Source organism: Tinamus guttatus, unplaced genomic scaffold, assembly GCF_059628265.1.
Source record: "Tinamus guttatus ecotype Peru unplaced genomic scaffold, ASM5962826v1 Tinamus_guttatus_pri_ptg000004l, whole genome shotgun sequence".
NCBI classification, from domain to species: domain Eukaryota; kingdom Metazoa; phylum Chordata; class Aves; order Tinamiformes; family Tinamidae; genus Tinamus; species Tinamus guttatus.
In genome coordinates, this window is record NW_028288538.1 from 8,541,075 (window position 1) to 8,568,129 (window position 27,055).

Consider the following 27,055-nt stretch of genomic DNA (forward strand, 5'->3'; position numbering starts at 1 on the left):
CATTCTGGCTTCCTCTGCTTGCTGGCTTGGTCCCATCCTCACATCTTTGCAGCTATGCGAGTGCTGGCAGCGAAAGAGCTAGCGCTTCCTTTGAGGAAGGAACGTTGTTCCAAGGGAGTCTCTGGGGAGCTGCAGAGAGACAACAGGGCTGACCTGCACCTGACCAGTGCTCGTAGCGCTAAGTGGATTTTAGAAAGCTCCTCTTGATAGACACTGATGAAGTGTGGCCAAGAACAGATGAGAAATATGCATCTTTTCCCTGCAGACAGCTAGCAGTGTGCTGCCTCCAGGATTCTTTCAGCATCCTGTGTGATAATCTTTATTTTAATAATGAAAAAATACATTAGAAGACAGTGCATTGCTTTGAATGCAGACAGGTAGAAAATGCTGGGTGAAAAGTTTACCTTGCTCAATTCATTGTTCCCACTTCACCTTTTCTAAGTATCTCTGCTGTTAAAAAAATGTTGTAGGCCAACCTCTATTTCCCATCATTTCTAACCTCAAGCTGCCAGTGGTTTTTCTACCCTCAGTTGGTCATCTCAGCAACTGGCTTTGTCACGATTTTAATGTCTTAACAGCTTTTTTCAGATTGCTATAAAATCCAGCTATGGTTGCTGGAAAGAAGGATTCCACCACAGTCTGGGGAAGATAGCCACCAAGATCAGTCTGGAAGAAGGTGAGGACTTGAGTCTTGTTTGATTCTCTGCAAAAGCAATGCAAGTAATTTTATAGCTTCATGTTTAAAGATATTAAGAACTTTAACCTTTACATGCACTAGCTGATGATAGATAAAAAAAAAAAAAGCTTTATTTTTTTTTTGTATTGACAACAAGCATTTTTCTAAAATTTCTACGAATGTGGCTATCCCTGCAAGTCAAATTACAACCAAAGGAGGACCCAATTAGATACATGATTCTGTTTTTGAATTACCCAGTGAAATAAACCACCATGTACTCATTTTTGAAAAGCTGAAAACATGCTTGTATGTTTTGCTGAATCTTTGCATAAAAGGTCAGCAGAAATCCTACCATAATGATAGTTCCTGTAACATTAACAACTTCCTTCTAGGAAATGAAAAGAGAATAATTCATTGCACAGAAGGGAACAGAAAGTGCGCTCTTCATAACGATGACAAGTCACAGGAAGACAGAAACCTGTGGTTCCCTAGAGGCTACAGGTCACTTATGGCCATACGGCCTTATACTCTTAGATTGAACTACAGACAGGAAGGACTTCAGAATATATAGTGTTTAAATAGATCTGTTCTTACCCTGGAATAGGTATACAGAAAGAGCCACAGGGATAATTAAGCCCTCTAACGAAATTGGCTTGAGGAGGGCAGAGTGCGTGTTCCACATGGCTGGCTATAAGAGAAAGCATCCAAGAAAAATACCATTTTCACGGGAGATGTCAAAAGGCCCATTGTAATCAAAGCACCATCTAAGAAGCAACTTAAAGGCATATATTTAAGAGAAACAACAGCCTAATGTTTTTAATGTTAGGTTGCAGCCATACAGGCAGTCAGAAAAGATGACTAAAAGGAACAATTTTGGCTGTGAAATCTACAAAACAAAATTAGTTGCACTTCTAACTGAGCTGTGAGGTACAAAGCAAGACCCTTTCAAGCAGTTTTATTGAAACTGCGTAGTATGAGGTCACTGCTCATCTGAGAGGTCATTCAAGTTACTTCCAACAATTCCATTCCACAGGAGTATGTACCATTGGTCTGCTAAGAAACACAGGACAATGGGATGGCTGAACAGTGGGGCAAAGAAAAACTAAATTGTAACAGGTAAACAATATGCTGAAGTGAAAAGAGGAGAGGCATGCACGTATGCAGTACCAGCCCCATAAAAATCACTACTTTAGAGAGATGATTTTTTAGATAAACAATAATGGTAGTTTATTCAGTTATTCAGTTTATTCATTAAAAAAAAAAATCAAGCAGCGTTGTAGAAAATGGTAAAACAAGATTTATCTCAAAGTAGTCCTTTCAAAAAGTCCTGCAAACTCTTAAAAAAAAAAAACAAAACAAAAAAAACAAAACAAAACAAAAAACTTAACAGTAAATGAAATAACTATTTGATCTCAAAAGCATACCATAAGAAGAAACTACAGGCGAACAATACAATCATTGCCTGAACAAAAGCCTGACTTTTGTACTCCATCTGAGGGCAATGATGTAAGCATGCCATTACTATTTTATCTTCTGATCAAGATCGAATCCACAGCCTCCAAACAGCAAACGTTATTTATTTTTTCATCTTCCATTTATTTGTTGTAGCTACAGATTGCCTTATAGCATTATATTAGCACACTGCACATAAGCATCTTACCCGCAGATAGCATAGTGCCATCTTCGTATTGCTTGGTTACTACCACATCCACAAATTCTCTTGGTGAAATAATCTTCCTGAAAGCTGAAGGGGTTGTGGTTCTGCACACAGAAATATTCTAGAAGTTACAAAACAGAATTATGTCAATCAGTGCTTTACGACAAAGATCCTTATGCAACTAGGAGCTCTAACAGTTACTCTTTAGCCATACTATAGAGTTCCATTCACTATTTCTTTAAAAAAAAGCAGTTCAGCACAACTGAAGCTCTCGTACCTGGCACTAATGTGTATTGATAGACAAACTAATGGAGGAAAACAACGATGTTCCTCACAGGTAAGACACCACAAGGGATGATGAAATGGGTATTGGGCACATCTATACATATGGGATATTTAAAACGCCTGTCCTTTTTAGGGAGTTAAAGGAGATATCTTCTTTCTACCACATCACACAGGATGAAGTTTGATACCTAGACTTGTTCTACTGCAGAAAATTTATTACTTTGGTCCCCTTGTATGAGTGTATTGCGATGGAAGCTCCCAGACCATTTTTTTCTACCGTACTGGTAAACACTGGAAAGCCTAACAAAGTCTATGAATATCAAATTGCAGGCTTTACCATTTCTAAAGATGTAGCTTATATTTAATTCCATAAATTTGTAAAATTCTGACAAGAGAAACCTACCTAGGGCTCCCACCAACACCCCTAGGATCGGTCATCTTCGCACCCTGGAAGCCTTAGAGTAACTACATCCATGACCTCCTGTTTGGGGAGCCAAGCCTCCCTCTTTTAAATAAAACTTTGGAAATTAGGCTGTGTTCTCACAGCGGCTGCAGCAGCAGCTCTTTCACAGTCCTTTTCACTCGCAATGCTCCACGCACGCCACATGGACATAAAGAGCATCTCTGAGTAGAAGAGGGAGCCGTTGCGACAGGGCCGGGCGGCCCGGGGTCAGGCGAGGACAGCGCGGGCGCAGTTACGCCGCGGGCCAGGCCAGGACGCGGCAACGCGAGATTCTTCGGCAAGGGCTGCGCAGCGGCACCAGCTCTTCAGCGCTCAGTGAGGTCAGGGCATTTTGTAAGTCTCCTCTCCCCTTGCAAATAACTTGCCAAGAACAATCGTGAGACACCTTAAAAGCTTAGCTGTGTTAATAACAATCTCAGCTATCTACATGTTATGAAACACCCCGTGTCCACCTCTCCCAAAACCAACGCCAGACCCCCCAGGACACTTTCCGTTTTCCAGGTGCTTACCTCAGTGATCACCTCCATGACCTCAAAGTCCTTCACGTTTTCATCCCACTCAATTCGCAGGCCGCCGGCCACGGGCTTGATGTGCTCCCACACGTCAGCGGGGCTGGCAGGCACGAAGCCATCGCCGCGGTAGCTGCAGGGCGGCAAGGCAGCTAAAACCGAGCGTCCTCGGGCACCCGCCCGCGGGGACGTGGGAGCCCCCGTCCCCCTCCCCGGGCAGCGCGGACGAGCGGGCAGGGGCGCGGGGCGCTCACATCTTGCCGGCGAACTCGTCCGAGGGTCTCCAGGACACGGTCACCTCGCCCTGCGGACAGGGGACAGGCGCTTGAGCCGCCGCCGCTCGGCGCTGCCTCCCCCCGCCCGGCGCGGCCCGGCCTGGCCCCGCTCACCGTCCGCCGGCAGCCGTGCCAGCCGCCGGGGTCGCCGCGGTAGAGCTCCAGCTTGGCGGCCAGCGCCCCGGCGAGCCCCGCGTAGTCCATAGCCGCGGCGCGGGGAGCAGGAGGAAGGCGGGAGGCGGGAAGGAAGCCGCCGTCTATGAGGGCGCCGCCGCGCGCCGCCTCCTGGGCCGATGGCGGCGCCTCCCCCTCACCTGAGCGGCCGGACCGTCCCCGCCGCCGCGCGCGGCAGCGCGGGGAGCCCCGGCGCCCGGGGGAGCCCAGGCCGCTGTGCCGGGGGGCGTCTAAGGAAGCTGTAAAATTGTGCCAGTGAGAGACTCAGGGTAGAGGAATAGATCGGGGAACGAAATACACTTTAAAAAGGTCATGGAGAGGCAGCTTCACCCACGTCTACCTGGGCAGCCTGTCGGGGGGCTGCACTGTCCCCCGCGAGCGCTCACAGACCCCCTCGCGCTTCAGCCACGCGAGTCCCTCACCCACGTAGCACATGCTGAAGAAACAGGGTACACTCCGAGCTTCAGTATTCCCTCAATTTCACCTATAGCTATTCTGCTTGAGCTCCAGTGATTAAACTAGGCACAGAGATGGGTCATAGACAGTCGTGCAGATAGCAACACCGCGGTTGTGGGAAGCCCATTACCTGCTGGACTGAGTCACTGCCAACAGCAGCTGTGACTGTGTCAAAGAGCCTCACCTGACATACTTTTGAACTGGTTTAATTAAGTGCCCAGTACATAGCCTTTCATTTTACAGTAGTAGGTTTTTTTTTTTTTTTTTTTTTCAGCGCATAATAGTAATAAGTTGGGTTAATTTTTTTCTTCATTATAACATATCGAGTGTGTTACTAAAGCAAGATCCAGTTAACAGTAAAGTACGAGGCTAAGTGGATTTTCCCCGTGTACACTGTCATTCCCATGACCACATTACAGTTTCTCCAGAGGACATCAAACAGCAAATACAACTGGGGATGCTCCAGTTCAAAGCACAAAGATGACATGGAGCTCTCAGACATTTGAGCATACCAGTTCATTAGGCTCAGACGTATCTAGATCAACACTGTTTTTTGATTTCTTTTTTGTGAGCTTTGCTCCAGGTTTCAGGTATTTTTCCTTGCTGTGAATGACCTGGATGTATTGGTCATTGCCGCTGTTCTGCGGATCGCTGCTAGATTCAATGGACATGGAATCAGATTCTGTCGGAGATTGTTCTAGTTTATGCTTTGACTTAGGTTTCACACGTTGCTCAGGATAGTGCTGGTCAACTTCAACATTTTTCAGGTGTACTTTTTTGTAAGCGTATGGGGGCCTATCCAGGTCTAGCTCAAAGCCATCATCCCAGGATTTGTAATGCACCTTGGCTATATCCTTGCCCATAAGAACGTGGCCATCAGCATGTTCCCCAATGTAAAAGCGGGGTGCTGGGCGAAGATCAGACAGTGAGCGGGGACGATGGCTTCTGCTCACTAAGTCTCTCCTCAGATCCTCTTCATCATCCTCCTCCTCACTGGGATGGGGGGAATACATCTGGTGTGGTGTCCGAACCACGTATCTTCTGACATTGCGCGGATACAACTCAATAATATCTCCCGCCTCATCCATTCAGAAGCGCCTTGGGAGTCGGGAGGTAGAACGGAGCAGCTTTTTGCGGGACTCGTGTTCATTAACAAGAAAATATCTGGTAGCATATGGCCTACGTCCCACAAAAACAGGAGCTCCTGCCCCAAGAGCATCTGGATTTACCTGTCGAATGCCCTTTCTGAAGAGAGGCTCAGAGTGAACATCTTCAACGTGCTTTTTGAAAGTGACTGGTGTGTAGGGCTTTGTTTTGCAAAGCTCACCTGCACTCCCATGCACAATGCTTGTGTACCTTTAGGAAGCAAAACAAAAAGGAAATAGAGAAAGACTTATTTATCAGTATAATTAAAACAGATTACATTTATTGCTCTGGAAGTCAAACACTACACTGTGAGAGTGGGGACTGCAGAATCTGTTTTTCAGACTTGTTAGGAAGAGTTAGAGAAATATACGCTAGAAATTAGCAGAAACATTTCTTTTTTTTCTGGGAAATGGCAACAGATTACTCACCTCTCAAGGTACATTCCAAATCCGTTTTCCTGTGATAAGAACTGTGCAAAAATGCTCTTAATTTGTCACTAAAAATAGGCAGCTGTCTGAACCAACCTACCAACAACATGTCACCTAGACCTTCAAAGAAACTCTGCACATATTTCTGTGTGTGGAATCCCCACAAAGGGAGCTTAATATTTGCCTTTGATTTGAAACGTGAGTGAACTCCACCTTCCAAAGTCTTATAAGGCACTCTGGCAATTGAATTAAGGGAGAAATGAGATGTTGCTGTTACCAGCAACCTAAGTTCACTGGTAAGTGAATCTGCTTTTAAAAATTTCCTCAGCTCTTGTGCTGCAGAGAGAGTCTGAAGGTACAGCTACTCTGTGAATGAATATAAGTACTTCATACAGCCACTACAGTAAATGGCATTTTAACATCAAGAGCCTTGCCTGTTTGTGATGTGGTCACTTCTTGGCTTCTGTACACTCGGCACTGAGGGAGCGGGTGTTAAAGAGGTTGGAGTAGTCGGAGTTGCATTGATAGGCCTTGCTGCATCAGCTGAGGGCACAGTTTGGGCAACAGACTGGGAAATGGTTTGTATTCTCGTGCCTTTGCTCACGGGAGATTCGAAGTTCAAGACACTGCCATTTTTTCGGGGAGTTGACGACCGAACTGAAGACTCTTGACTAATAATATCACTTTCTTGCTCTGGTCTCTTGTCATTCCCATCCATGCTCTGCATTCTGGCTAGAAAACAGGAATTATTACAGGAATAACTCCAGGGCTCAAAGTTTAAAAGCTGCTGTGTAAATGCAGTGGCTCAAATTCATCCTTCAGCCAAGGGAGCCAATGCTGACAGACCCCAGGCAAGAGCTCAGCAAGGAGAAGCACTTGTGTCGTACTGGGAGATGCAGTGATAAAGGGACGGACTGGCAGACTGCAGTACATAGACAGAAGGTCCTCATAACACCAGGGTATATAGTGAAAACACTAAAAATGGCACTGTTGGTGTCCCAGATGAGCAAGAAGCAAATATATCTCTTCAAAGAAAAAAAAATACCTTATATTAGATACAATTACTGATATGAAGAGGGCCAAAATCAGGAAACTGACTCCAGCAACAGAAAGACTGGTCACAGCCAACAGCTTAGTTTGGTTTCTTTTAGAAGGAAAACCCAGCTAAGAGACTATCTCATTGTCTTTAGTTGTTTCTCCTGATTCATAAGTAGGTTGCTATGCATCAATTATTTCAACATTTATATCTCTGCTGGGTTAAGCTTTTTCATAAGGGTGTCAGCAACATTAAGGTCAAGCTATTATGTTACTGAATCGTGGCTTGTTAGCTTTTTTGGGCTAGCAATTTTTCACTTCTTTTTAGCTCTTGTTTACTTTACTTGTTAATCCCTGCCCTTCAGTGGAAAGGATTAAAAAGAATGCCTCCTCTCCCCACCTTTGCCTGGGGTATCGCATTGCTAAAACCTGAGATGTGCAAGGCAGGGTTTCACACCCCCTTGGACACAGTAGACAGCTGAGTGAAAAATTTTCACTGCACAGGACGTGTTCAGCCCACTCAGGTCAAGGAATAAGAGCCATTCCCCCTCTCATCTTCTGCCTACTATGTATTCTACACAAGGTCTGATGTGATCCGAATCATCAGAGAATGCTTACTAATTCCTTCCTGTTAGGTGAAAACAAGCAGGAAAATACTAACCCTGGCTCCAAATGGAGTTTAGCTATAAACTACACACCTTGCATTTAGTTTACACCTAAACACTGTCAAGGTTAAGTCAAGATGACCTCAAAAAACATCTATAAGGAGGACTCTAAAGGAAATAAAGATTTTAAAATAGAGTAGAACTTATCTATGTGCAAGATATCAAAATGATTTTATGTCTCAATGCTTTATTAATAGCGGTATTTCTAAAGCTCACCAACTTACCTACTGCCATTTGAACCACCTTTTTCTTATCTTCAGTTCTTTCCTAAAACACAGACACAGACATGAGAATAAAAAACACTAGATTACTATAGATTAGAAAGTAAGCCCACTAACCTGAAAGCATAAGTACCACCAAACTGATTTTGTATTGTGAAACACAAAGTGACTTCAGAGATTTGATTAAGGATAATACATTTGTGAAGACCCACCAAACCATACAAAACACACAACACCACTGTACTTACTGTTTGTATCTTCATTCTCAGTTGATTGTTGGTGAATTTCAATGATCTTGCAATACTTTGTAGGTAGTAAATTAGCATGCTAGAATTAAAAAATAGGGCAGAATATAAGTTACCTCAAACATTCTTTAAATTTTCTCTTGGAGGGCCTAGACGTCCACAAAATCGTACAAAGGCTTGGTTGCTTTCTAGCATTTCCTTTGTATTATAATTGCAGCCCTTTCACATGAAAGTACACATGGAAGTTTAAAAAAAAAGTAAGTGACAATGCAAACTTATTTAACGGCAGTTCCAACTGTAGCTTTTTCTCTCTTTTTCTTTGCAGGTCTTCTCATTATGTTGGTAACCCTGCCTATTCCCAGCTTTCTTTTTTTTGTTTGTTTGTTTAAATTCTGGTAGCAAGGAAAACAAACAAACAATATTTTAATATATTTTCTTTCTTCCAATCCAAGGTTACTGAACAGAGATAGTAAAACTAGTGCTGAGTTTGCATATTCATATCAGCGTCACTTTGTTGACTTGGTTGGAGTAACATCTTATTCACAGTGGCATAGTTGAGATTAGATCTGGCCTGACATAATGCATTACACTGGCTTTCAGACTGAGTAAGAAGTTTCATGAGCTCTAGCTCATGTGTGATACCAAAAATATTTACATATGTGCTTAGCCCTCATTTTGAGGAGATCAACAGATCTACTTGAATGTGTAAATACGTGTTTTTACATGGCTGTGACTTCAGAGGAAAAGTTACAAATAGGAAGCACTACTTGAGTCTGATTCGTTTAAAAAAAGGCTGTGGGGGCATATTCTGCATGGAGAGAAATTATACAAAGGTACATGTAAAAGAGATGATACTTCATAGAAACAAAGTGAATTTCAAATAGCTCAAAAGTAAATATTAATTAGCAGCCGTGAACAATTATTTAGAGACAGGAGTAAGCAAGCACTTTCACTGGAAAGTCTGCAGGAAGCTGTATTACATTAACACTTAAGAACAGACCTTCCTAATTGGTTTATCTGGTCAGGAATCAGGATGACTGGGTAGCCTCTTTAAATGATAAATTGAACCAGTAAACAGTCCTAAAGGAAACTAATGACCAAGACGAAATGGAAAATAAGTTTGAGTTGCTCCTGAGAAGGAAAAGGGAGCTTATAACGTTGTGGAACCAAGAGTACTGGGAGAACTGTTACAATAAAAAGTTTCCTTTAACACAGTATCCCAGAAAGAGAAATTACTTTTGAAAATGTGGGGGTCTCATTCCCATGTGATCCCCACAGCACATATGCCTAGCAAAATCACAAAAATACAGTTCTTGTTCCTTAGTATTTGCATTTGACTCTTTAGAGAGAAGCCCATGATTAATTCAATGAGGTTGACTTTTCTATGAAAATCATAGTACTTACAATAGAAGTAGCAGTGCAGGGAGGACAACCACAGGGCTGCTGATATATGTAATCACTGTGTTGAACCATGCAGGAAAATCGTTTTGAATTGTTTCTGAAACAATATCATATATTTTTTCTTGTCCCCTACAAGGGAAGGAAAAATGATAATTAAAATAAGTTATAGCAAATCCTTGAAGATCAAATTTACAAGCAAAATTGCACTGAATAAACAAGAATTTTCATCCAAGACTACTTTGGAACAGTATAGCCAAAAGGAAAAAAAAATACATTAAGCTACTTGTTTCATTATTTACTTTTTAATAAGTTTTCAAAAGCACAAAAACATTTGAGTTGGCAGTGCTTGAGCTGAAACACCTCATGTTCCCAAGACAATGTGTGTTGATTGCTTAGAGGCACATAAACATAAAATAATTGAACACTGTATATAATCCAAAAGGTCTAGCCTCACTCAGGACTTTCACACATTCAATTAATTAATTATTGAATTAACAAACAAAAGCAGTATCTCTTCTATAAACTTTTATTTACTAGCAATTTGGGTATTATTGAATTTGATGGATTTATTGAGGGAGAAATAACATCTCTGCAGTTTTCATTTGTCCATAACAACTTACCTGAAGGGACCACAGCTTAAAGATGGCTTATATCGAGCGATAGCAAAAATTGTTGGTAACATGCATAAGAACAACATGAACAGCAACATGGCCAAGTAGAAATTATTGGATCTGCAGGAAGAGACAGCATTTTTCAGATTACACTAATCAGAGAAAAAAACAGAGGAAACATGAAGGCTAAGTCTGTGTCTTCCTAACAAGTTCAAGATCTATGTTTTTGAAAGATCAAAATCATTCTGTTATGGTTAGGAAGTCTGCACAGAGCCACTACGAACAGACTCTTAATGATCCAAATTCTATTTGCACTGCTTCCAGATGTCACTGCCTGAGCCAGAAAACTATTTATAGGACCAGTCTAATTTATCACCCAATTCTACTGGCAAGGGGAAAAAGGTGGCAAAACTTGATTCATCTTCAAAACATGTTAAAAACCTATTCAGCACCAAAACTGTGGCCATAAAACATCCTTCAGATGGTACTGGTTCATTTCCTCGGAGGAGGGAGGCAATTCCTAATGAGTCCTTCTAACTCTGGATGCTGTCCAGAAAAATCCATACCTTGACATTTTGTAGTGAATGCCTACCAAGTTTTACAGTAGTCACAACCAGTCTCAGGCAATTCAGTTCCTTTGTGTTACTTGTGCATATCCTTTAAACCACCCTGGTTTATATCTCTACAAATCTCGAGTTCCTCAGTTCTTCCCCTCACCTTTTTTTTTTTTTTTCCTCATGTACTTTATTTGGCAGTATTACTGTCAAATTTGCATCTCCATTTTCAACCCTATGATCTCCTCTGATTTTGTTTCTATACACAGAAGACATTTCTAGGATGCATTTGATTTGCCCTTTAGTTGGACTAACCGGGACGCTCTGAAAACCTGCTGATGCGGCACATTGCACGTTAATACAGCCCAGCTCCTCAGGTACATGAGTCCGATCAATTTGAGAACATTGAATGCAGGTAAGCAAGGTGAAAAGAAGGCTCCCATCCTAGAAAAACAGTGTCATTTCAGTGCTTAGTATTGCCAGAAGCAATTTTAGCAGCAAAACATATACCAAGCAGTTAATCCACGGCTCATCACTTTATCAACAATCTCTTAATACTGCAGTACTAATAGCCTATTTGAATAGGTGGGAATTACCATGTTGACTTGGTAATCAACCAACAAAAGGACAAGAAAAATTGCTTATAGATGGCATACCAGATCATTCCTTGGTTGTAGACCAAATGAAGTACATTCTCTGCAATTTTGAATTCTCCATATTCTGGCTACAAGAAATACAGTATAGGTGGAGTTATTTTTTTTTTTTCCAGATCATGTATTAGAAACATTTGACTGAATCAGTTTGCAGAACAGCATGTAGCCTGAAATCACCAGAGTAAATGCTAGCCATGGGCAGGCAGTGAGAACACAGTAAACTTAATCTGTTGCCTATAATTAAAAAAACAAACAAACAAAAAACCCGAATTCCTTTTCAATTTACTTCACTGTTCAATTAAAGGCAAAGAGAACAGAGCTCAAACTTTCATGCCAACAGCTGCTTGCTAACCAAGTATGAACATGATTTTTTTTAAAAGGCTTTCTGCCTTTTTGGAGCAATACATATTTATTATTCTACATGATAGACAGTTGTTGATAGGATGTGGTCCTTTTTTCCATGCTCCCTATTTTTAAAGGCCCACAAATTACTCGTCTTTCATCGAGACATGTTCTCATTTTGGAAAAGGTTTTACACCATGGCTATAGGAATACCTTTGGGAAAAACATCTGAACATTTACCCTGTATCCTCCAGATTATACCTGGTTTACACAGCACGAACTGTGCCTTTATAGATACTTGATACCAAGAAACTGTTAAAGTGACAAAAGGCTTTAAAAATACTCAGTACTAAGGAAATAAGTCTACGCAGTCTCATCAACTTAGTTTGTTAAAATTAAAGCACACGTAAAGCATAAATTAAAGCATACTTACAAATTTGCTTTCTAGATCCCAACACCAACAATCGCTTAAATACCGGACAAAGAGTCCACGGAAAAAATCTATTAGCAAGATGCTCGCAACTGTGAAAATCATGTCGATAATTGACAGCTTCAGCATTTCCTGAAATACAGATTGTTCCAACATCTTGAGTCATTCTCAAAACAAGAGGACATGCATACTGGTCCATATAATCTATTTTGCATTGTGTATTTTAGCTGAAGCTTAGTATTCTGATGGAATGGTGATTTAAATATATAAATACATTTTCTTTTAGCTTTTCCCAATGAGAGATTGTTTAATTTACTTGCCTTTATTCTAGCAAAGAGAAAAAATGTAATCCAATCGATGCTCCTCTACTGCTTGCAGCAGTAAAACTCTGGTCTTAACAGTTTCAAGCTTTCTTATAAACTGTCTTTCTTAAAATGTATGTAGGTAAAAAATGATGTGTTCTGTATGTTCTGTTGTACCCAAATCCCTTATTGGACTGGCTCTTGTAATGCACACTTGCCACGTGTTTCATGCTGAGAAATGGTTACTCCCCATATGAAACCAGAACTCAGTGACAGTGTGATCACTAAGCCATAGGAGATCTGCATAGTGCTAAAGATTTCCAAGTGATTTAAGTCATGCTATATTTAACAGCTTTAAAAACATACAATTAAGTCAAAATGATATTTCCAAACATCTCCAACCAATCTTGGGGTGGGGGGGAAAAAAGGAGAAAAAAAAAAAAAAAAAAAAAGAAAGAAAGAAAAAGCCCAGTTATAAAAAAACTTCCTGGCTCCCTAAGCATGATGTTGATGTTCTTTACCCCAAAGACCAAGTGAGTTTCAGTGAGTGATGTCTGTGAACAGGGAGAGGGGCATACAAGAATTGCAATCAGACCACTAAATGTAGGAGGGAACTTTTATCCCAGATGATCAAAGAGTCTGCAGAACAAGACTCTCTTTAAATTATTTTTCCCCCTCCACTCCAGAAGAAGGAGCTATGCAAGCAGAGACATACTGACATCATTAATAGCTAATGTCTAGGTCACCAGAACAGTACTGACAGTTGGAGACCAAAGCACATTGGGATCAAATGACATCAGTTATGTTTTGTGTGGGTAAAAATTCTCCATGTATGTCTTAATGTCATTGCTAACCACCCAAAGTAAAGGCATATGCCCACATGGCACTAAATCCAACTGGCTCCATTCCTGTGGATTAACAGTAGCTGGAAACCTTCTGTTGCCCCTTGTTGTCTGAAGATGAAGAATTAATTCTCCTCTGTTTTACGAAGGCAAAATGAACAGAGAATGCAAAGATGGAGCACAGTGACCAAGTGCATTTCTTGGTGCATTCACCAAATGAATGGATAACATTCACTTCTATCCAAATTTGAATCTGCACAGGACTGAATTTTAAAAAGGTATTAATAGGATGCTTGTTTGTACATGCTTACATATTTTTATAGTCATGTTTCTATGCGCAAGGGCATATTTTATTAAAAATGAGACCTGTATCCATATCCTGCATCTGTAGAAATCTGCCTGTGCAGAGCTGAAGACAGATACCAAAGCTTGGGGCAAGAATATTTGTACAATAGTGAAGGCATTACAGATACTCTACAAAAAGAAAACCCATATTTGTGACTATATCGCTTGGCAAAATCAGCTAGAAGCATGTAATTTGCAGAGAGATAACTTCTGTTTTAGAATTCTGCACATGATTTTAATTTATGGTCAAATGTGGATTAGGAATAAGTCAATAAGACAATCAAACAGTAACGTACTTGACCAACATACGTCTCCCAGCACTGATCCTGTGGATTCGGATTATTATAGTCAAAAGAAATTGTTTTGTTAACCGAGTCAGAACCTGTCAAGTTTTGGGTGCGTCTGTCTTCCAGTGTTACACTGCTGTTTCCCTTAATTTGTACACCAGGAATAGTTGTAGATAAGTTGTCTTTGTCAGGAAGAGTTTTGGTTGCTAAGAAGGCAGTAGAATTACTTGCATTGCTGTTAACTTCAGAGTCCTGAAAGAATAAATGTCCTGAAAGTGAAGTTTTCAGCTGTCCTTTCTGACTTCATGCCTACAATACATGCAAATCTTCATGCCTTGCAACATGTACAAATACTTTTCTGCAAGTATTGTCAAGCAGCACTTACATAACTGTCAAGTAGCTGCCAACATACAGATTCACGTGAAATTCATAAGGACACAATATTGTAATTTGATTTTAAGTGGTTAGAAACATTTGGCCTGAGGTGGTGGGTATTTTGTTTTTAAAGTAGCTAAGCAGTAAAGAGGATGTCTATTTAGACTTTACACAACCAAGAGGATTTAACTATTCTAAAAAATACAAATATTTGTAAGTAAACATTACATACTAAACTTGACTTTACTAACTAAATAATGTGTTTAATACTCTGATTTCAAACAATTTTACATCTGACTTCATGTGTACTTCAATAAAAGAAATGCTATCTATAAAACTAAGTAGTTTTACAAGTCATGAAACGTCAAGCTAAACTTACAGTGACACTCATACTGTCCACTTTGTCCAGAAGGGCAATGATTAAACTGTAGAGGTTTCCCAGATACAGAACAAGAACCCTGAAAACAAAAAAAAAGATATCAGTGATCAGCATTATTATCCCATGGGCTTCTTGTACGTTCTCTCTTTTGGCTGAAAGCAGCCATACAACCAGAACACACCTCTCCTCTTCCTCCCTTGCTCCCCATGTTGTCTTGACACTGTCTATCATCTAGCCATACCTGGCAAGCTGAAAACGAAGAGTGGTCCTTGGATGATACATCTCTAAAGCTGCCACAAGTTCAAAAGCAGAGGGTGCAATCATTGTGATCAGCGACACAACTACGCTTACCTACAGAACAGAAAGAACCAGCATTTTTGTAGCTGTCCACATGGATCTCTGGTACCTTGAATGCTGATTGAAACGCTATTGATGTGCACGCTTTCGTGATTGCTCTTCTTGGAGAACACACTTTAGAAAGTTATAACTGACATTAGTAATAACAATAAATAACATCCAAAATTATAGATCTGCAACACTCTTCAGGAGTCTTTACTCCAGAGAGTTACATGCCTGTACATGAGATGACAGCATCTTTAGCAGAATGGTCTTCCTCATTCTCCTGGCAACTCTCTTGTGACTACACCTCAGTGAATCTTATTGCTATAGAGAGTCTAGTCCTTTGTCTAACAGTGGTGTCACACCTGAAACCTCATACCTCATTTTTTTCCCAAAGAGTCAATTCCTTTTTGGTGCGCTCTAACCTTTGGGATCGATCCACAACGAAGTAAATAATGTAAATACTTCCAGCAAGGGACAGCAGCACAAGGATATTTGCAATAATCCTTAAGCTTATAGTCACAGCCCTGGAAAAGAATCACACAGCCAATGCAGTTGGTTGTCTTTTGAACCCTGGCACCAGGGTTCTTCTCTATCGTGATTTTTAGATGTATGAAACAAGCACAATAGCACTGCTATCTGCATTGAAGCAGTGTTTTAGAAAGTATCTCTGATCTTATATACATACAGGTTTTTGCTTTTCTTCTTCTCCTGCTCTTCCAATATAGCTTCCTTGAAAGAAACACAGCATGATCATTTTAATAGCATTCAACACAAATAGGGAAAAACATAGCTGTTTTTAAAATTTAAGTGGAAAGCATCTGTATTTAATCCAACACCTTCATATTGATAGAGCTGTAAAATGTACCTGGACCGTTTGTATAGAGAGACAGAATAAGATAATGCTTTTACACCCTTAAAATATTTTTGATTCCATTATTCAATGACTGCATCACAGGCAAATTTACTTCAATCACCCTAACTTCTTTTCCCATTTAGTATGGCATGGAATGAGACATTTCATGAAATACAATGTCCTTCTTGGCACAGAACAAAACAGACTAAAAGGGAATGACGGTGTCAACAAAAAGTCACATCAGAAGATGTCCTATCTCAAACTTAACTTTTATCATTAGTATAAACAGAAATTCAGAGTCAAACATACGACACGACTGTGACGCCACAGAGATGCAATACAAGCTCTATCCTAGGCAAACAGACCCAGAAATCAGTACTGGGAAGCAATAGGGAATGTAGGGAAACGAAAGGAAAAGCGCATTTAATTCTCAATCAACAAACAAATCAAAATAATTTGTCAGTCAGTTGCTCACCCTAATGCTATTAACTATTGCAGCAGCTTTGCTTTCTGCAGCCTCAGGGTTTCCTATTAAGTAGTCCCAGGCACAGAACAGTCTCCAGCAGAAAGTATAATTTTCATCAGAGGCACTCGCTAAGCTCATTCTTGAATTTTTTGCCATTCTGTAAAAGAGACCAAATATTCATTGTTGTCAATGTGTGAAGATGCATGCAAAGGAAGCCAGTGGTTTGTTCATAGTTTTCAAATGTTTACTTCTTTACAAACTACCAAAAAATCTGTGACAAAGTGTCCTTATCAGTCTTCTGAAGAAACCAAAACCAGTGTGAGGTTCAGAGAATAAACCAGCTTCAACTTCACTCATGCTCTAGTTCAAAAGTGATGGACTTTGGAAAGGCAGTTTGATAACATTTACATTCTTTACAGCTGGCAAATAAAGCAAATTAAGTCCAGGGCTCTAGTAAGGTTTAATATAATTTTAAGAACTTCAGGCAGAATCCAGCTAGAGAATACTACAACATAAGATCACTCTTATTGTGATAATGAGTTAGTCTGGCAAAGCTCGTGATCATGAACAGGATCTGCCTGTTTTTTTTTTTTTGTATTGCTTTCATCTCAAAATATATGTTATTGTAAGCAGAATGACAGTGCCATTTTACAGAGCTTGGGCAGAGGGGAAGGCTTAGTCAGCTCAGGTAGGCAAGAATGCAGAACACTGCAAAGCACAAGAAATTAAGATTAATAGCTTATGAAAGAAAGGGCATCCAGAAGGACAAAATTAAAAGACGAACAGCAAGCAGGGATCTGTGTCAGATAAATAGTTATTGAGAGATGAAGGGAAAGAGAAAGGAGAAAGCATAGAGTGACCCTGCAGGGATTGCACATTCCCAGATTTATGGCCAGCAGTGGCAGCTTGCTCACTCTTCTGGATAGCTCCTGCTCCCAGCCCTTACACAGCAAAGTCCCTGAGCTCGCATTTGAACGGGATGCCACCTACCAGCTTGTATGATGGCAGCACTATTAGATGTATGACAGTATTCCTATATTCGTATTCCAATAAATGGGAATAATAATGCTGAAAACATTACATTTAAAAATCTAAATTCCTCTCATAATAATATTTATATCAGGAAATAAAAAATAGAAAACACTTCAGTGAGAGTCCGTCCTTATTCTGCAAAAACACACATGGCAGAGACCTGCCAAAGCCCCACGCACTGGCAGCACTGCCCTCCTTCCAGAGGAATTGAAGAGAGAGAGAGAGAGAGAATATAAATGACAAAAAGATAAAGAGCAAGCTAGATTTAAACTCAATCTGCCTCCCAGAAATTAGCAGACTTGAAGAGGTTAGTTGAACTACAGGGAATAAATACAGAGGAAATGGAATAAATATATCATTAACAATTGTCTGTACATAAAAGCTTGTGAAGAGCAATACATGGAAATCTTACTTTTTTAAGAGAATGATAAAGCTGTAAGCAAACACTGCCATTCCAACAAGGAAGTAAGCAAGAGGCAGCCTGTACCCAGCCTTCCCAATCTTCCTGTCACAACCGTAGTAGCCATAAAACAAAACCGAGTACTGGAGGTAGCCCTGCAAAGACCAGAGCCCGTGAATATGAGCAGCAAACCCTGGCTGCAACACAACACGGACAGCAAAACAATAAAGAGAGGTTTTAGCCTTGCCCCCAGTGACCAGATGGTGTCCAGATCCTGAGCAGATGCAATACGCTCCTTGGGAATGGTCTTGCTGACTGTGGTGCCAAACGGTTCTCCGGCCAGTAGCTGGAAAGAAGGGACAAGATCTTAGAAACTGCGTGTAGAGTGTCTGAGGACAGCGGCTGCACAGCACGACGCGCACAGCGCTGCCTGCACGGGGGACACTATGAGGTTAGCAGGTATTTTGGTCATTCCTTGTTCTAAGCTACCAACTTCATGAGAAATACTGCATTCAATTTTGAGTAAAGCAGCTGACTTCTGCTGTTTGAGGTCTACCTTTTAGGGAGTTGAATGCTCTGTAGACATCTTGGAGATGGCTGAAGAAATGACATTAGAAGTTAACTTAATTAACAAAATCTGTTTAAAAAAATATCTGTTCGTTATACTTTAAGCACATTTAAATTAAATATGATGTTTGATTTCAAAATGATATTTCAAGTCTAAATCTACTTTTACTTACAACAGCAAGAAGACAAAACGATAAAAATACCTTTTTTTCATTTCAATTTACTTTTCATTTTTGTTACTTTTTTAAATCTAGATAATGAGAAGAAAAAAAGCAGACATTTATGTGCTTCTGACAACATCATTAGAACACTGGTTAGGCAAGACAGAATTTATAAACCATTTGTTATGTTAACAGACATTATTATCTGCTCTATTCTTTACCAGGGCAAGAGAAGGCAGGTATGTGGAGGGGGGTTTACCTCCTTGAGCTTCTGAAAGTTAACTCGCTAATCTAATCTTATCACTTAGGTGAATGGAGAAAGCTGGGTTCATGCAAAGGCCAGTCAGCAACAGCAACGCTCTCAGACATCAACGTTCAAATGGAATCACTTTTTTTTTTTTTTTTTGGAGGTGTTTATCTGTTGTTGTGGGCTACAGAAGGAAGTGTTGATAGTAAGCTTAGGATGTTTTCCATAAATTTCAGAGGTCTACTGTAATAGATACACTATAAATTTGTACTTCACAATTTCTTCTTAACAAATGGCCTTATCTAGATGCAGTTAAACAGAGTTGGGGCTTTTCAGAAATTCAAGAAATTCAGTGAACAAAAAAATGATTCTTGAGAAAAATGTTATTTTTCTCTGCAGGTAAGTGACCTCAGCAGGATTCGAGCATACCCAGTGCAGCTTTTGGGATTCAGTTCTCCATTTTAGTAATCGGATAGAAGAAAAAAATATCCTGTAAAGCATTAATACTTCATTGATAAATTATCTAATACTAATAGCAAGATTCTCTTATCCTTTAGCAGAAATAACTCTTGACAGTGGGATTTACTTTAAATAATTCATTTTAAAGTGTACCTTTAAAACTGATGTCTTTAAGCATAGCACTTGCTTAATTCAGAAAAGAAAGTGGAAGTGTAACATCACTTTGTAAATATTAACGAGGGTTTCTTACCTCTGGTAAGACTACAAATGCTCCTGTCATTATGGTAAGTACAATATTGATTCCAAACAGCCATCTCAAGAAGATGAAGTAAGAGGCCACTCCAGACCCAAAATGACCTTAAACCACAGGAAACACATACCTGAGCCACCCAGCACATAAAAGCTGGTATCATTTATTCATTAAGCATTATTTGAAGAGTCAAAAGAAATGTCCGCCCCATTCATGCAGGACAAACAGCTAGGTAGAAAAGATATTACTGTGTCAAAGAGCAAATATATTGGCAAAAAACTTTGATAGGAAAGTCTGATAATCATCATCAGTATTTACACAGGGAGTAGTTACAATGGGTGATGTCAAGTATCCCTCTTCATGTGCTGCTGAAGCACAGAGGTATGACATGACTACCATCATGACATGCAGGGCTGCCCTAAATACTCCAAAGCCTCTGGGGCTGACCAGGCAGGATCACGCCACACAGGACCTATTTGGCCCAAGGACACAGTCCTGTGGATTGTGAAAAGCTATATCCAAATCTTCCCATATAGTCAAGGGAGCACAGTGGGACAAATTGGATTTTTTTTTTGAAGTTACCCCCATGGTCACTGAGAACCATGCCATGTCTAAGGAACCAAGTAGAAAAAAAACAAGTATTTAAATGAAAATCATGACACTGATGAAATTTTACACAACTCCAAAATGCTACATAAGTCAGTAAATTCAAACATAAACCACAAGATCCGTAATTCCTGCACAAGGTTTTACTCTTCAGTACATTCAGACTTTCTACTTACTCTCTATTTTCTTTATTCTCATTTCCCAAGGAATGAATATCACCACAAAATTATATGCGAGTCGAAGAAACTTCCTCCAAAGCTTAGAAGAGAGAGAAATGAGAGCTGTGTTGCTTTTGCATGAGGATCAGAAAACATATTATAACCACTAATTACCAAGGTCTCACAGCATGTCTGTGATGTTAAATAGGTAAAATGGACCACTGCAGAGCTCGGAAACATGCAAAACATGGGATTTCCTATAAAACAGGAGTTCCTAATTGCGCTTACTAGCAAAATGTCCCCAAAATGAGACACAGAGAGGCCTTTACATGCCAAGGGTAAAGACAAGAGTGCTCAAGCTACCTATTTTACATACAAAGGACCATGAGGAAACCACAGAAGGAAGCAGACAGATGCTGCTCTCTATCCTATCCCACACCAAACCCCATCTGCAGAGCAACCCAAGCAACAAACCAGGCAAAAATTCACAGAACAGCTCAAATCAACATAGACCCTTTGCAAAGGAAATGACAGAGTCATTCACAGAATCATGGAATGGTTGAGGTTGGAAGGGACCTCTAGAGATTACCTAGCCCAACACTCCTGTTCAAGCAAGGACACCATTCAGATGACCTCTGAGTAAAAAGAGGCATTTTTAAGCAAAAGCAGCAAAGACAGAATTTAAGAGAAGGTGAATTTACTAGTACTGGTTCTTGAGAAGAATTGGGTAGAATATTTGTTGTATTTAACTTAAGTCAAAACTAATCACAGCCTCTATATAATTTGTGAAGAAATCCCAATGCTGTAAATATATAAAATTGGATTTCTATGACTAACACAAGAACACACAGAGCTAACTTTATATTTAAGAGAAACACAAACCCAAGAGAAAGAAAGAGTTATCACATTCAAAAGCAACAATTTCAGTTACTGTAATTCCCAAGTCTCTCTATTACAGTGCCTCTTTATTACAGTTTATACCTGCGGAAAACTTGTGGTTATATTTAGCAAAGTTTCATTCAACTTCTACTTTTTTGCATCTTCCTACATACAGTGGAGAATGCATATGCATTTGGGGGGAAAAACACAAAGCTCCATGTGAGGCCACTTTTTCTTTTGTTATTTTAAAATAGCAACAGGAAAATAATATTTGTAGAGTATTCATTTTACAGAATCTTTCATCATTTAGACAGATATTTTTAAAAAAGCCAAACAAATTGTATTTTAGTCAGCAGCATTATCAATATTATATCATGAAGTCTAATTTCTTGAAACCAAACAGAAGTCACTCTCTAATTAACATCTACCTCATCAATCTCTTTAGTCAAAGTTAATACATTTTTATGTATTAAAACCTCTGTTTTTCATTTGAAAACAGGGTTCACAAGGCTGAGAAAATAATCAAGCTGCAGGTTGTGCAGCAAATATATAGATTATACAGAACTTTTCATGTCAGTAGAAGCAACACTGATTAATTACATGGATAACACACCTCTTTACTTGCCTGCTGTGTATCTGAACAAAATGAAAAACTTGCAGTAGCTAATAAAGAAGCTTTTAATTGCTTTTTTAGCTCTTTGCAGACTTCTCGACTTGGAGATTGGGATTTTAAAGAAAAAAAGCACACTTCTGTATATGAAATCTACAGATTAATGTTGATATAGGAAAGAGCTGTAATTTAAGAAAATAACAGATATACCTCGGCACCAGCTGCTTGGTACCCTCTTGTTCTAGTGAGTCTTCCTTCATACTTTAGCACAATCTCTTTAGCTTGTCTGCATAAGAAGGAGAAACTTCATTTTACATTGTTTATATTACTCTGAACTCCTAATTCTACACAAGTAACAACTAGCAAAGCCACCAAATGCTGTGAAACACTGACACAGGTTCTCTAACCATCATCTGAATCAGACAAAAGTATTTTAAAAGATCTTTATTATCATTTTTAAAAGGAGAGAAAACTCAACATTCAATACTTGTACTTCAGGGAGAGTTTTCTTTTTTTTTTTTTTCTGTCTCTGTCCTTTCAATTAATGTCTCTATCTTTCTATCGTCCTTTTCTTTTTTTTTTTTTTTTTTTTTTTTAAGGCACAATTTACCTAAATGAGTAAAATTAAAAAGGTCCTCATTACAGGGTTAAGATGCTAGATGAAGAGGAGGAAAATAAAGCAAGTCCCAAAAAGCCAAGCAGTGCAGTGTGACATACGGACTCCAGGTCACACCAGGGAAAGGCCTGGCACAGTTCAGACAGGCAGCCCGGACAGAGACAGACACCCACACTGTGCATTGGAAATCTGGTATTGTCAACATAACAACTGCAATTTTAAACTGCGGTGTGACAATACTACCTTTTAAACCTACAAGTGTGGACTATTTACATTCGCAATACCTGAAAGTTACGGACCACTTTCTGTTTTCTTGTTTCATGGAGACATATGTTGTCACATACAGTCACCTTTGCCAATGGGACAGAGGGAAACAATTTAGCTCAAAAACGTATCACTGTGCATTACCAACAGAAGACACAGCCTTTTCTGGGGCCTCAAAGCAGCAGCCACTCTGCTTATTACCTAAACAGCAAAAGTGTGATTTCATGCTGGGACATGTTCAGGATGGCTTCATCCCATCCTGGGGCTCCTGCCTCCAGCCAGCTCCCTGGACTCGTAGGAGGGTGCTCACAATGTGATTTCCTAGCAGTTATTAGTCATCTCTGGGTTCATCCAGTTCCAGCTTAGACTGAAATACTTCAGAGGCTGGAAACACTGCCCTGATCCTTGGCTCTGAAAGCTTTCATACGAACTCCGGTACCTGAGCGCCCTCAGTTTCTGCCTCATCGGCCACGGCCTGCAGCGGATGTTGGACATAATCTCCTTCTGGTACTGTATGTTTTGAAAGATCTGCTCCGGGTCGTGGCTGTCAGCCTTCTCCTCGCCATAATCGTTGTCCGAGTTACTGCAGCATGTGCCGCATGGGAGGAAAAACACAAGACAAATCATTCTGATTCAGATCCCCAAAAAACTGTAGACTTGCATATGATCTGGTTGGTCTATTAGAACAAGGTAACAGTGATGAGCCAGGGAACTTGGAGGGTCTTCTTGTTTTACAGTCTATGAATAATCGGGATGATTTCTCTTTGCAATGTAACTCCCCCCCGCCCTTGCTGCACAGTCATAAATTATCCATGTTTCCCACTAGGAATCCAAGTCTTTCCACTGCCAGCATTTCAAATTGTATAGCTTGTACATCAGGCTGTCAGGACACTTTATATATAATTTTTCTGGATCAAAGTGTTGTCTAAACGTTTCCAGCAAAAGCACTTAACATGCATTTATTTGCCACAGGCTTTTGATCTGTTACTTTGATAATTACAACGATTAAATATTTCTTTGATAAAATGGGAGAATGCTTAGAAATGGGAGTATGCTTAGAAAATCCTGGCCTTTTGTCACCTTTCCCTATGGTGAAGGGGCTGAAGTGTGGGACCCCTAGGTCACCAGGAATTACACAAAAGATGCATGTAAAAACCCTGCAAAAAGATATCTATTTGGTTGAGCAGATTTCTGCAGGCGATTATTAAATCGTTGTCACCACGTCTGCAGTGACAGCTCTCATTTCACATTTGAAACAAGGTATTGTGTGCAAAGTGGCAGTAATATTCACTCTCGCTGGGCACTCTGTCTAAAAATCCATGTCAATTATGTTTACTCTCTGAATAAAGCAAACAGAGCTGCAAAACCAACGTCAGCTAGGAGATTTTCTAATTGCATGGCTATATGTTTGTTGGGAAAGTTCCATGCAATTGTGCTGAAAAAGCAGCACCCTTTGAATGGCTTAGAAATAAGCCATAGCGTAAGCTGCACTTTGTAAGAGCATTTAAAGAATATACATGGTCAGACCACAAACCCATCTGTCCCCTATGCCACCTCTGATGCCTGGGCGTACTGGACAATCCCTGGAAATACATAAGCAGCAAAACAATAGAGATTTTGTTTTTACCCTGGTCTACCCTGAACTTACCTGAGTTACACTGCTGACATTTGTAGCGCAGTATCGAATGAAACTCTTGTGAAAATAAAATAGAGGTTTGAAATAAAACTAAATATAGAAAAAGACTCAATTTTGTCACACTACTGTTCACCCTGCGCTGCTGTTTAAATGAAAGACAAAAGCAAAGATCCCACCTTTTGCCCAGAGCAGGAGGGAGGCTGGAGCTGCGGTCGCCCCTTACCTGTGGGGCGGCTCCTGGTAGGTGTAGATGCTCGCGTGCCGCTTCACCGTGCGGTACTTCTTGCAGGACTTTGCGCTCTTCCCCGCGGCAGCGGACGCCGTTACTGCTGCCATGGTGGCGGTGACCGCCTGCCCCAGCGGAACTGCCACACTGCAAGGAAGCCGCTAGGTCACCGCACAGATGTCTCATGCGCGATCGGACACTACTAACTGGCGAGCGGGCACGGCCGCGCGCCCGGAGCGGAGCGCCGCTCTCCGCTCGCCTCAGACCCGCAGCCAGCAGTGCCTTAAAGCGGCAGCTCGCGGCAGGCCCGCGAGGGCACAGGCTGCTCTGCAGCCCGCTGCCCAAACGAGGCGCTTCCCACCTCGGCGCGGCCGCTGCGGTCTTAAATTAAAAGCCTCGCTGACAAGATGCGATTGCATTTCTCTGTATGCCTCTGAGAGCCTTTCCCGGGGGATAACCCTGATGGCATCCAAGGGCTGTTCCTCTCCCAGGCCGAGGCCCCAATTTCCTGGCATGATACACATGCATTATATCTGGATTTACATCTTTTGGAGTAGCGAGCTACCTGATATTCAGACGCTTACAAGTTACCAAGCAATTCACTTTTCTGCATAGCTGTTTACAGAGTTTTCACTCGTTCCTAACTTGGTATTTTCTCTCTTTAATAGCTTTGGCACAACACAGCACTGGTTTTACCTGCATAAATCAGTGGTCTGGGTAGTTATCTTTTATTTGCAGCCTCTGACAAGAAAGAACAGTAAGTTCTCTCCACTAAATTTCCTGCCGAGAATAGCGCAGGCTGCTTTTTCCTTCTGCCCCAAACTAATCTAAAAGGGTGCTGCTTGCTGAGAAATTTTTACTCTTCCGTGACTGCAGTCATGTCCATTGGACAGTACTTAGTTAAATAACTAATGAGCTAAGTCGTCATAAGCCTCATTATTTACTACCTGTGCATTGAGGTTTTACAGTTTGGATGTAAGGCCATTCGGTTTAATTGACTCCATGCTTTTTAGATGATGAGGAAAGATTGAGTTAGATAAAGAAGTTTCTGCATTTCCAAACTGCAGCCAATAGAAAAGCCCAGCTCCCAAGTGCCCCATTGTATTTCCAGCTTCTCCAGAAATCTGCTTCTCCAGAAAAAGAATTCTCCAGAAATCAGAATTGAGTTCCATTGACTCAAAGCAGAAGAGCTACAAAAGCGTAAAGAAATATCCCAAATTCATTAAAAAACAAGAGGCAGTGCAGCCTCATTCTGCACCACCCCTTTCATTCTTCCTTTTGCCGCATAAGCATCACTTCTAAACCTAGTGAAAACCATTTGTGGAAACACAATTTGTCCATGTTCTACTTACCACGTAGGGTTTTCCATGAACTGGATTCACTGGTCTCAGCTCCATCCTGAGTATCTACTGACGTATCTCCTTTAACCATACTAGAGACCAGGGGAGATGGACTCCACATTTTCAGCTTCCCAAGAAGGATGGACCAAATATTTTACTTTCCCATGTCGTGCTTTGTTATTTGTCATACTGAAGTCTGTAAAACAGAGACTGTTAGAGTGTGCGTTAGAACAAACGGCAAATGAGATCAAACAGCCAAGAACAACAGATATCAGTCCAGAAACACATCTCCATTAAAAGGCTTATCACCTCGTTCCAGCTGGAAAATCAAACAGAGGAACTACTCTGAATGCCAGAATAGCCCCTTGAAGCTTTGTTGCTCAGAGTACTGCAAGCACCCACATCACCACTTTTTTGCCCTCTTGCATGATATGCTTTCAATTTTGTAATTTAAAAGCACTCAAAGGTAAGTTCAAATAAATTTCCTCAGCTGTAATTAGTTATTTGTCTTTTCATCTTGGCCAATGGGGCCAGACTCTGCTGCCTCTGCTCTTGAGCATTGCTGCGTCACTTTTCTGGCCAACCTCCTAAAGACCAAGAGTTAGCTACTTAACCCAGTTACGTTTACTCAAACACAGAAAATATTTCTTGTAGACATATTATTTCAAGCAATGAGAAGTGGCAACATAGCATCTGCATGGCTCCACGTGTCCTTGTGCCATACAGAGGTAGCATCCTGGGCCACAAGGGCAGGGTAGCTTTGTACCCCTGTACGAAGCCTGTCTCCTCAAGGCTAACTGTGCTAACATGCTTTCTGTTTTTTATGATCAATCCCAGGTTGGCAGAACATTCACTATTCAAGGTATAGACATGCCCTTTGAAACTCTCAGTGCATGTCTGTAAAAATTAAGATTTCAAGCTAGTGATGATGTCTGCAAGAAAAGGGAACTGCGTGAGTCCCACTTTTCCCTGGACTCCCGAATCCCTTAATTTTCATTTGAGGAAGCCATGCTGGAGAAATTAAGCTTTAATATTATTGGTGGTTGCTACAAATTGCTACATTTCACAGATAATGCAGTGTACTTTTGTATGTTTGTAACAATATGGTACAACACTACAAAAACATCAGAATGTTAAGTTTAATGATTTCCATAGATATATTTTCTAAGTTGTCAACAGGGAAGATA

At 40.6% G+C, this 27,055-nt stretch overlaps 2 protein-coding genes across 2 annotated transcripts; both read right to left on the minus strand.

The window, feature by feature from the left end:
• Positions 1-454: 454 nt before the first annotated feature.
• On the minus strand, positions 455-4,087 carry STARD5 (StAR related lipid transfer domain containing 5). Its single transcript, XM_088539842.1, has 6 exons — positions 3,980-4,087; positions 3,845-3,894; positions 3,591-3,723; positions 2,337-2,454; positions 1,271-1,364; positions 455-703 (listed from the first exon to the last, which is right to left on the minus strand). Exons 1-6 carry the CDS (start codon positions 4,067-4,069, stop codon positions 556-558), a joined length of 633 nt encoding a protein of 210 aa, XP_088395968.1. The 5' UTR covers positions 4,070-4,087; the 3' UTR covers positions 455-555.
• Positions 4,088-4,922: 835 nt separating this feature from the next.
• TMC3 (transmembrane channel like 3) lies at positions 4,923-24,638 on the minus strand. The gene is given in 22 exon segments (XM_010214150.2): positions 4,923-5,851; positions 6,504-6,801; positions 7,994-8,036; positions 8,239-8,317; positions 9,640-9,765; positions 10,257-10,367; positions 11,117-11,245; positions 11,458-11,525; positions 12,230-12,358; positions 14,012-14,254; positions 14,757-14,835; positions 14,998-15,107; positions 15,475-15,622; positions 15,784-15,827; positions 16,427-16,574; positions 17,862-18,004; positions 18,097-18,195; positions 19,534-19,640; positions 20,316-20,397; positions 21,997-22,072; positions 23,106-23,249; positions 24,526-24,638. Coding segments are annotated over 22 exon segments (3,381 nt in total). The 3' UTR covers positions 4,923-4,989.
• Positions 24,639-27,055: the final 2,417 nt, after the last annotated feature.

Bases quoted from the DNA above. Each gene is read 5' to 3' on its own strand.
- STARD5 (XM_088539842.1), bottom strand. From the start codon at position 4,069: ATGGACTACGCGGGGCTCGCCGGGGCGCTGGCCGCCAAGCTGGAGCTC. The intron at 3,895-3,979 runs GTGAGCGGGGCC...CCCTGTCCGCAG, and splicing joins GGCACGGCTGCCGGCGGACG to GGCGAGGTGACCGTGTCCTG. The intron at 3,724-3,844 runs GTGAGCGCCCCG...GCCGCCCTGCAG, and splicing joins GACGAGTTCGCCGGCAAGAT to CTACCGCGGCGATGGCTTCG.